This window comes from Pan troglodytes, chromosome 18 (genome assembly GCF_028858775.2).
Source record: "Pan troglodytes isolate AG18354 chromosome 18, NHGRI_mPanTro3-v2.0_pri, whole genome shotgun sequence".
NCBI classification, from domain to species: Eukaryota; Metazoa; Chordata; class Mammalia; order Primates; family Hominidae; genus Pan; species Pan troglodytes.
The window spans coordinates 65,976,067-65,986,287 of NC_072416.2; the positions used below are offsets into that span (position 1 = coordinate 65,976,067).

The 10,221-nt window shown below is 57.8% G+C and overlaps 2 protein-coding genes across 3 annotated transcripts; both read right to left on the minus strand.

Annotated features, from left to right (window-relative positions):
* Positions 1–799: 799 nt before the first annotated feature.
* PSMB10 (proteasome 20S subunit beta 10) lies at positions 800–3,246 on the minus strand. Its single transcript, XM_001166577.7, has 8 exons — positions 2,986–3,246; positions 2,690–2,777; positions 2,507–2,604; positions 2,255–2,395; positions 1,874–1,989; positions 1,712–1,770; positions 1,091–1,242; positions 800–965 (listed from the first exon to the last, which is right to left on the minus strand). The coding sequence occupies exons 1-8, from the start codon at positions 3,039–3,041 to the stop codon at positions 854–856; spliced, it is 822 nt and encodes a 273-aa protein (XP_001166577.2). The 5' UTR covers positions 3,042–3,246; the 3' UTR covers positions 800–853.
* Positions 3,247–5,824: 2,578 nt separating this feature from the next.
* On the minus strand, positions 5,825–10,192 carry LCAT (lecithin-cholesterol acyltransferase). Of its 2 annotated transcripts, XM_009431079.3 has the most exons (6): positions 9,896–10,192; positions 9,005–9,161; positions 8,810–8,925; positions 8,620–8,715; positions 8,312–8,536; positions 5,825–6,421 (listed from the first exon to the last, which is right to left on the minus strand). In XM_009431079.3, exons 1-6 carry the CDS (start codon positions 10,047–10,049, stop codon positions 5,847–5,849), a joined length of 1,323 nt encoding a protein of 440 aa, XP_009429354.1. In that variant the 5' UTR covers positions 10,050–10,192; the 3' UTR covers positions 5,825–5,846. The 2 variants fall into 2 exon arrangements, with proteins under 2 accessions (XP_009429354.1, XP_063653352.1); XM_063797282.1 differs by lacking the exon at positions 8,312–8,536 and having other exon boundaries at positions 9,896–10,180.
* Between the last annotated feature and the right edge of the window lie 29 nt (positions 10,193–10,221).

Sequence of the window (10,221 nt, forward strand, 5' to 3'; positions counted from 1 at the left end):
CACAGCGGCCCGGGGATGTGCAGCCCGGCATAGACCCTCCCTGGGCCCTGGGTAGACTCTCCCTGACATTTCTGAAGCTCCAGCGGAGTTCAGCCGTTCTCGCTGAGGACAGGATGCTCTTGCTGGCACCCAGCAGCCAGGCCTGAGACTCAGCAGGGGCCCAGCAAAGGTTTGTTGGAGAAACGTGTCATCTCTCCCCATGTGAGTCCTGTGACCCTTATTAGCCTGGAAAACTTGGAGTCACAAGCCCAGCATGTGCAGACAGAAGCCGAGCTTCACGTGAGCAGTGCAGGCATGCCTCGTCATCTGAGGGGTGTCACAGGTAAAGATGTTGCGAGGTTGAGGAGTGCTTGGTGAGAACTTGCCTTGGAGTCAGGGAGCGGCTCCTCTTGTCAGCACTTTAGCCCTCAGTGGGGCCTGTGGGGGCCTGATTGAAAGGTATGAGCTTTGTCCTGGGCCACTGAGGAGCCATGGAAAGTCTCTAGGAGGGGGTAGTACATGGGGTATTTCATAATTTACAAGTCTCCAGTGGACTAGAGGGCAAGAGCAAGACAGTGGAGTGGTGGGGGAGCCTTCAAGTGTGGAGTCAGAAGGAAGGTTTGGGTGGAGACCAAGCCTGCAATGCTGGCCAGGGCTGGGGTTCTGGAGTTGTAGGTGCCTGAGATTATGGGTGAAGGGCATCTCTTAGGCCAGACACTAGAGCTATGGTAGGTAATGGCCCCTGCAGGGACGCCTTAGCTACAGAGCCCTGCTGGCTGCCTGCCCACCCCATTCCACTCAAGAATGACAGAGCCATCTGTTTAACTGTATTTTCTGGGTTTATTCCCCCTTGTTCCAAGCTCTAAGCCTCAGCTTACTCCACCTCCATAGCCTGCACAGTTTCCTCCACTAGCTCCAGGGTTAGTGGCTTCACTGTCTGGGTCAGGACAGCTGTGGTTCCAGGCACAAAGTGGTAGCGGCCAGACCTGGGAGGGAGAAGGGACAGCCTCTGAACATGGGCCTGTCATGTGGCCCATCCCCTTTTTGCAGCCCCCTATCTCCCCTGCTATAGCCCCACACATCCCTGTGGTCCCCGATCTCCAGCTCTCACCTCTTCACGGGCTCTGTGGGTGAGCTCAGTGTCCGCAGCAGCTTGGCGCCAGTCTTCGTGATCACACATGCGTCCACATTGCCCCCGGAGCCCAGGTCACCCAAGATCCCGGCGGTGACGGCTTCCACCAGCAGCCCCTGAGCAGCCTCCAGCTGCGGTGATGGGTGTGTGAGACCTAACGGGCTCTCTGCTGTTAACTTAGGCTACAGCCTGGGGACTTGCCTGTCCACTTACCCAATCTGGTCTTGCCCCCCAGACCCCCACTGTGTTTCTCCCTCTGAGCCTTAGCCACCTCTGAGGCAACATCACCTGCTTCCATCCCACCCCAAACAAAATCTAGGCTCCAGACGTTGATATAAGTAGGACCCTACTGGTCCTTCTCTCCGCCCTTGGCTCCTAAAGATCCTCTGTGAGCTTCGACTTCTCCCAGCCGTGCAGGCTTTGGTATTGGACGGTGTTATGTCGGGACCGCACTTCTCTGCCCTTACTCCACTCACCCTTCAGTGGTCACCTCCTCCGACAAGCCTTAGCCACCCGCACTGGGCCAGGGTCCTGTGCTCCCCCAGCTCCCGGGTGCACATCCTACCAGCGACCACAAAGTCGGGGACAGAGGGCGCTCACCGTCATGTTCGGCTGGAACCGGTCTTCTAGCACCGCCAGGGCCGCGTCCTGACCAGAGCCTGAAGGCAGGAGAAGCATCTGAAGTCAACCTATGCGACGCCGTTTGGAGTGAGGCCAAGGTCACAGGGGCAGAGTTCGAGGAGAAGGGACTGAAGCGCTCACCCAGGGCTGTGAAGGGCAGACGGCTGTAGGAGCCATGGGGATGCACGCCGTAGAGCTGCGGTCCAGTCAGGTCTACGCCGCCCACGATCAGCGATGCACCCACGTGGCCCTGGTACCTGCTCGAGGATGGGCGGGGTCGGCCACAAGCCGGGGCCTAGGCCCCACCTCTCTATGCCCAGCTCCTAGGTGCTATCCCCGCCCCTTCCTGTGGGCTGGCGCCCGATGACTGACACCGCCTTTTCCTGTAGCCCAGGTTCTCTTGGGCCGGCCTCTTCCGGTCACCTGGCCCGTCGCGGTCCCGCCCTTCTTTCTGTCACGCCTTCCATTGGCCCCAACCCCGTAACTACCCCTGCTGGGGTCCTGTTAGCCCTGCCCCCGCACCTGAAGAGCGTCTGGCGCAGGATGCGAGTGACCGTGGCCACGCGGGGCTCGCGGCCCGTGGATAGCGCGTGTAGCTCCATCTTGGACGCCACCATCCGTGTGGTCATCTCGGCGTCCGCGGCTACTCCAGCCCCACAGCAGCTGAGGCAAAAGGGAGGATCGGTGTGGGCAGGGCTGGGACGTGCGGGGACCGGAGTGGGAACGAGGGGGCCGTTCTTTTTTGCGTACGGGAACTGGGCTGGGGAGTCTCACTAGATTTTGGGGGCGATGAAGTGGATCTTCTCGCAGCTCTTGTCCGCCACGACCGAATCGTTAGTGGCTCGCGTGTCGGCGCCCAGAATGACCCCGTCCTGAGGAGAGGGAGGGACCGCAGCTTCAGTGCCTGCTCGATACTCCCGGCTCCCCTCCAGCTCCCCGTCCCTCCCCGCTGCTCACTTGGAACACCAGGCCCGCGATGGTGGTCCCGGTCTTGCGTGCGTGAGGGACCTTGAGCCCCGGGAGGACGCGTTCCAATGATGCATTTCTGGAAACGGAGGAGGGCGCCCATGTTTCGGCTCTGCTTTCAAGACCCCTGTTGCTTCCCCTAACCTGGTCCCCGTCTCCCTCATCTACCGGGGTAAGCCTGGAACCCAAGTCGACCAACACACCCTCCCCCACCCCCAGCCAGGAAAAAAGGCCACGACCAAGCAGAGGCGGCTCAGGAGTGACCGCCCCCCGCGCCCCCGCTTCACCTTTGGCAGTTCTCGAAGGAGAAGCCCCCTCGGGGCTCCAGGGCTGGCTTCAGCATCTTGGGGCAGGCAGAGCGGATTAGGGGTCGCGGGCGGATGAGTCGGTCAGACAAGCGGGGCCAGTGAGGAGCTAAAAAGTCCTCTGCTAGGCTTCACGTCTGTACTTCCTGCTTTCGCTTTCGCCTTTACCCTTCCTCAAAGGCCCGTGGCGGTTTTCTGCATCTTGTCTTTCACTTTTGGCTTCACTTGTGGCTCTGAGCATTTGGTGAACCGGGTGATGTCCCTCGCTGTGCCCTCTGTGCTGCTCACTGGGTCCTCTGTTGGATAGAGGGACAAATCTCTTCCCTTCTGGACTTGTTCAGGTCCTCCTCCCCCTCCATCTGAGCCCCTTGCTCTTACCCTAGCCTCAACTCTGACCTCCAGTCCCAGCATAGTAAAGCTCTCAGAGCCTTGGCCAAGTCAGCATTGTTGCTGGCCACCCAGTAGCATCAGGCATAGCTGACTTTTGTTCCTTGTCACCTTTCTTCCAACTCTTGCCTCTTTTGTTGCCTTTACTCCTCTGCGAAAACCTCAAACAGAGGCTCAGTCCTCAGTCACAGGGACCCTGGTCTTTCCATCTTCCATCTCAGGTGCCATCTTCCCTCTCTCAAGAGGGGCACCATGGGTGTTGGGTTCCACTCATGGCCAAGCCTTGTTATTTCACCTCCCCAGTGACCTCTTGTCTGCACACATCCTTTTCCTAGCACTTCTAGTCTCAGCTAGCATCCTCTCCCACCTGGACATTGCACTGGCCTCCCTGGTTACCTTGCCATTCTTGCCCCCCGCCCCCCGACCCCCAGGCTACTACCCTGCAGAGAGCGGGTCTTTCTAAGTTGGAAATCTGGTCACACTCTTTCTCTGGTTTCAACCCTTCAGCAGTCTGGGCCTGGTGGCTCACACCTGTAATCCCAGCACTTTGGAAGCCCAGGAGTTCGGGGCTGCAGTGAGTATGGATCATACCATTGCACTCCAGCCTGGGCAATAGACCCCGTCTCAAAGGGGGAAAAAAAAAGACTTGGGTTTGAGGCTAAGAGCAGCACGCAGCTGCCAAAGGGTTTATCTTAATTTTTTTTTTTTTTGAGATGGGGTCTTACTCTGTTGCCCAGGCTGGAGTACAATGGTGTGATCTCGGTTCACTGGAACCTCTGCCTCCCAGGCACAAGCACTCTTCCACCTCAGCCTCCTGAGTAGCTGGGACCACAGGCACACACCACCATGCCTGGCTAATTTTTTTTTTTTTTTTTTTTTGGTAGAGATGGGGTTTCACCGTGTTGCCGTGTTGCCCAGGCTGGTCTTGAACTCCTGAGCTCAGGCGATCCACCCTCCTCAGCCTTCCAAAGTGCTAGGCTTATAACCATGAACCACTGTGCCTGGCCTATTTTACGGTTTTTTTTTTTTTTTTTTTGGACACAGGGTCTTGCTGTTGCTCAGGCTGGAATGCCGTGGCACCATCTTGGCTCACTGCAACCTCTGCCTCCCAGGTTCAAGCAATCCTCCCACCTCAGCCTGCCTAGTAGATTTGACTACAGCTGTGGCCACACCTGGCTAATATAAAAATAAATTTTTTTTTTTGAGACGGAGTTTTGCTCTTGTTGCCCAGGCTGGAGTGCAACAGTGTGATCTCGGCTCACCGCAACGTCCACCTCCCAGGTTCAAACAATTCTCCTGCCTCAGCCTCCCGAGTAGCTGGGATTACAGGCATGCGCCACCATGCCTGGCTAATTTTGTATTTTTAGTAGAGACGGGGTTTCTCCATGTTGGTCAGGGTGGTCTCAAACTTCTGACCTCAAGTGATCCGCTCACCTCGGCCTCCCAAAGTGCTGGGATTACAGGCATGAGCCACCGCACCAGGCTAATTTTTAAAATTTTTGTAGAGACGAGGTCTCACTATATTGCCCAGGCTTGTCTCGAACTCCTGGGCTCAGTCAAGTCAAACCCAAGTCTTTACAGTGGTCCATTACTCTTCTTGTCACTCTGACCTCAATGTAGGCACTGCCTCCTCTGGGAAGTCTTTGCTGACCCGAAAGGCTCAGCCTCTTGTGCTTCCTAAGCTTTCCTCAGAGCATTTAGCTTCATTAGTAATTAAACTTCCATTAATGAAATGATCTGATTAATGGTTGTCACTCCCAGATTTTAATTCTTTTTTTTTTTTGAGACAGTCTCATTCTGCCGCCCAGTCTGGAGTGCAATGACGTGATCTCGGCTCACAGTGACCTCCACCTCCCAGGTTCAAATGATTCTCGTGCCTCAGCCTCCTGAGTAGCTGGGACGACAGATGCATGCCACCACGCCTGGCAAATATTTTGTATTTTAGTAGAGACGGGGGTTTCTGCCATGTTGGCCTGGCTGGTCTCAAACTCCTGAGTTCAGGTGATCCGCCTGCCTCGGTCTCCCAAAGTGCCAGGATTACAGGCGTGAGCCACCGTGCCCGGCCTCTAAACTCTTGTGGCCCTGTCATTCACCCAGCACTCAAAAGGTCGTCTCACCTGCCCTTTTGGGAGCTGGGAGAGACAGCTCAAATTGTCGCCGCCCCCCCACCGCCCCGTGCTCCTCTGACAGGGCTGTGGGTGGAGCCAGCTCCAGTCCCCGCGCCCAGCACAGAGGCAGGCATGGTGCACACTGCCTCAACAGCTCGACCAGGAGAGTGGGCAGCTGTACATCTAGGGTGCCCAGCTCAGTCCCAGGCCTCAGCAGAGCCCATCTTGCCTCACTGCACATAGCACTGAGCCTGTGGCTGGTGAGGAGTGAAACCTAGTGTGGGACTCTAGTGCCTCCCTTCAACCTGAAACATAGCCATCAGGGCTTACGGTAGCAAAGGAAGGTCTTTATTCAGGAGGCGGGGGCTCTGGGCTGGCAGTCGGGGATGCAGGGGGACCCTGGCGGTAGGCACCCAGCAGGATGGCATTGATGTGCTCCAGGGTCAGGTTGCTGAAGACCATGTTGAGATGCTGTATCCCGTGCAGGGGCAGCAGGTGCACAGGCTGTGGCTGGCGGCCCTGCCACAGGCCACAGAGCTCGGTGCTGCGGGTCGCCACCGTGTCATCACCATCCTCATAGAGCACACCCACAGGGTCCGTGTAGGGGAAGCCGTGGTCGTAGATGTAGGTGCGGGGCGTGGGCAGGCCCACGCCGTAAAGACAGTATACTTCCACACCAGGTGCTGGGAGTCCTGCCAGGAGGTCACGTGACTGCAGCCACATGTACCAGCCTTCCTCAAAGTGCAGGTCTGCAAAGAAGCGTTGGAAGTCACGGCCTGTGTAGTTGAAGCTGGGTGTGGAAATGAACACGTGGTCCTCAGGCCACGCCATGCGAGAGGGAAACATCCAGGGGGAGGTGGTGGTTATGCGCTGCTCCTCTTTCAGCTTGATGCTGGACATGATGGGGATGCCCTGGTTGTCACCTGTGGATATGGAACAAGGTGGGACCGGGAGCCAGGCCTGGCTACCCCTGGCCCACAACCTGCTGAGTGTAGGCTCAGCCAGATGCTCAATCTTGTCCCTGCCCAATCTAGACACAGACTCTAAGCCACAGGCTTGAGCAGGCCTGATATTCAGTGATGCTCAGTGTCAGCTTACTCAATGAGAAGCCCTGATAAGACCTCTGTTGGGTGGAGCTGTAGGGCTTCAAAAGGATGGCAGGGACAGGCACCATGGCTCACCCCTGTAATCCCAACACTTTGGGAGGCTGAGGCAGGAGGATCACTTGAGGCCAGGAGTCCGTGACCAGACTAGGCAATGCAGTGAGACCCTGTCTCTACAAAAAAAAAAAAAAAAAAAAAAAAATCAGCTGGGCTTAGTGGAGTGCACCTCTAGTCCTAGCTACTCAGGAGGCAAAGGCAGGAAGATTGCTTGAGCCTAGGAATTTGAGGTTACAGTAAACTATGATCGCACCACTGCACTGTAGCCTGGGTGACACAGTGAGATTCCAGCTTAAAAAATAAATAAATAGGGCCGGGTACGGTGGCTCACGCCTGTAATCCTAGCACTTTGGGAGGCCGAGGCAGGCAGATGACTTAAGGTCAGGAGTTCGAGACCAGCCTGGCCAACATGGGGAAACCTCATCTCTACTAAAAATATAAAAATTAGCCAGGCGTGGTGGCACATGCCTGTGATCCTAGCTACTAGGGAGGCTGAGGCAGAAGAATCACTTGAACTGGGGAGATGGAGGTTGCAGTGAGTGGAGATTGCACTACTGCACTCCAGCCTGGGAAACAGAGCGAGACTCCATCTCAAAATAAATAAATAAACAAATAAACATTTTTTAAAAGGCCCAGCACAGTAGCTCACGCCTGTAATCCCAGCACTTCGGGAGGCTGAGGCAGGAAGATCACTTAAGCTGAAGAGTTTGAGACCAGCCTGGGCAACATAGCAAGACCTCGTCTCTACTAAAAAACAAAAATAAATTAGGTGTGGTGGTGCGTGCCTATAGTCTCAGCTAACCAGGAGGCTGAGGCAGGAGGATTGCTTGGGCCAGGGAGATTGAGGCTGCGGCTATGATCACGCCACTGCACTCCAGCCTGGGCGACAGAATGACCCTGTCTGAAAAAGAAAAAAAAAAGTAGGCGGGGCTTCCTGAGGACCAGGGTGTGTGGGGATGGTGGGTGAGGCCCAGGATGTGTGGGGATGGTGGGGGCGGTGCTGACTGTCCTCCCTTGGGCATGTGTCTTTCTGCTCCTTGTGTGGCTTATGCAGCAATGGGGGCCACAGAGTTGTGCTCCAGAAAGGGGGAAACAAGATGGTGTCTGTTTGATGTTTATTGGTGGTGTCTGATGAGCGTTTCTCTTGTCCAGACTGTGTTTCTCTCTCCAGACCAGCTCCCAGGGTACAAGGGGTGGGGAGTAGGTGGTAGCTGTGTCAGTGCTGGGCCCTGGTGCCACTCCCTAGGGAAGAGCAGGTGGGGCCTCGGGGGGTCTGGCCCTAGCTCTGGCAGATCCATCCTCAGTAAAGCACATCCCTGGGCAAAGGCACTCCTGCGAGCAAGTGGAAGGCAGGCAAGGGCTGGGTAGGCAGGCTCTGGGGCTACAAGGAACAAACCCTGGGAGCAGATAGCTGGGATTCACTTTCTGTGTTCACTGCCCCTTTGCCATCACTGACACAGACTCTGGAAGGAGCCACCCTAATTGCTCAGGCCAGGGTCACTGCTCTGGGGGCCAGTGACAGCAAGCATGCCAGCCCAGGAGTGGTAGATAGCACCCCTAGAGGCCACTGTGAGCAGGAGCCGCAATGAAGGCAGGCCCAGGATCAGCTTGGTCTCACCCATCGCTGGACCTAAGTGTTCGAGGCCTTCTCACCTGAGGCCAAGACCAGCATGGGCTTGATGGAGCCACCCCAGGGAGCCCCAAGAGAGATGAAGCCATCAATAAAGCGGTCCTTCCAGGCCTGGGGCTGGCGCAGCAGGAAATAGAGCAAGTGTAGACAGCCGAGGCTGTGGCCAATGAGGAAGACAGGCTTCCCATAGGCAGCGTGCATCTCCTCCACCAGCCCTGCGAGCTTGCGGTAGTACTCCTCCTGCTGGCCTGCAGCGGGTGGAAGGGGTCAGGGCAGCTGGGGTCTGGGGCACCTGCCCCACCCCAAGCCGGTCATCCGCAGAGACACTCACCGGGCTCCAGCCGCCAGTCATAGGGGGCGGCGCGCACAGTCTCGTCCCGCACGTAGCCGTTGTTGACCAGGTTCTGCACCAGTGTGTGCAGGTACCCTGTGGGGGGAGCAGCAGCACCGGGGGCTTGGGCCATGCCTGCTGTGGGCCAGCACCCAGGCCTGGAGCCCCAGCCCTGCCCTCTGACACAAACCTGCCAGCTTGCTGCTGTCCAGGTACTCCACAGAGTAGGTCTTGCCAAAGCCAGGGACGCGGATCTGGACACCAGGGGCGTTGGACACGAGCCCAGAGCTCCGGTTGTAGACAACCCTGCGGGGCGGGGGTGCCACTCAGCAGCCAGTAGCCAAGGGGCAGCGTGTTGGGGCTAGGGTGGAGCACATGGCTGTACCTGGTGTTATCGATCCAGCAGTCTACCCCAAGGGGTAGGAACATGTTGAGATCCAGCCAGATGGTGAAGAAGTCCTCTGTCTTGCGGTAGCACATCCAGTTCACCACATCTGGTTTGTCCAGCTTGGCTTCTAGCTGATTCCCCAGGCAGCCGGGCACTGTGAGCAGCAGCCCTCACTCTGGACTCTGGATTCCCCCCGTGACCCTTACCCCAGTCACCCCAGATGCTGCAGTGACCAGACCCACCCCCCACCTCCCATACCCTCAACCCCCAGGTACAAAGCACACTTACCCTCCCCTGCTTACACCCCCTCTCCCCGCTGTCCCCCCAGTAGCCAAAGCCCAGGCTTCCCTGAGGAAGGGAAGGTGCTGAGGTGCTGAGGCCAAGGCCGCTGACCCCTGCCTCTGCAGAGCAAACACCCAGCCTGGCGCTCCTTTATTGCCAAAGTCCAAGGTGGGAACAGATAGGTCTGGGGGCATGGGGGCTGGGCCTCATAGGGGCCGGGCATGGATGGGCCTCTCCTGCTCACCGATCCTGGGCTGGGCATCTTGTCCTTGGTGGGTGGGGGCCAAGGAAGGAGTGGTGGGGCTTGGCCCAGAGTCTGGTGTGGCTGTGACTGACCACAGCTTGTGATGCCCCAGCCAAGACCTCAGGCACACCCCGTCCCCCACTCTGCCCCCCTGGGTTAGACAACTGAGAGTCACAGTGTGGTGGGAGAAGGGAGGTCATTCCTCTACGGGACAAGCTTTTGGCCCCTCCCCACACCAGGGCAGGTACTTATGTCGGGGCTTATGCAGGGCAGAAGGGCTTTGGCCAGGTCAGCTGCCAGGGGCTGGGGCCCAGGCTCCCCAGGGTCTGGCGTGGTGCATCAGGGGCCTGGTGGGGGCTTACCGAGGATGACGGGCCGTGTGTGGTTACTGAGTTCAGCCTTGGGCGTGGTGTGCGGGGGGAAGAGCACATTGAGGAGCCAGAAGGGGGCGGCAGGAGGGAGCAGCAGCCCCAGCAGCAGTGTTACCCACTGCCATGGGGAGCCGGGCGGCCCCATTCCAGCCCTGGTGCCTACTGCCAGAGAAAGCGGCACTGGGCTGTCCTTATCTGGTGTGGGAGTGGGAGGGGCCCTAGGGCCAGTGGGAGGGACGGCCTGGCCAGTGGGGGTTGTGGCCAGAGATTGCCGGAAAGGGGCACAGCCTCAGGGAGCCGGCTCTGGGCCTGGGTTC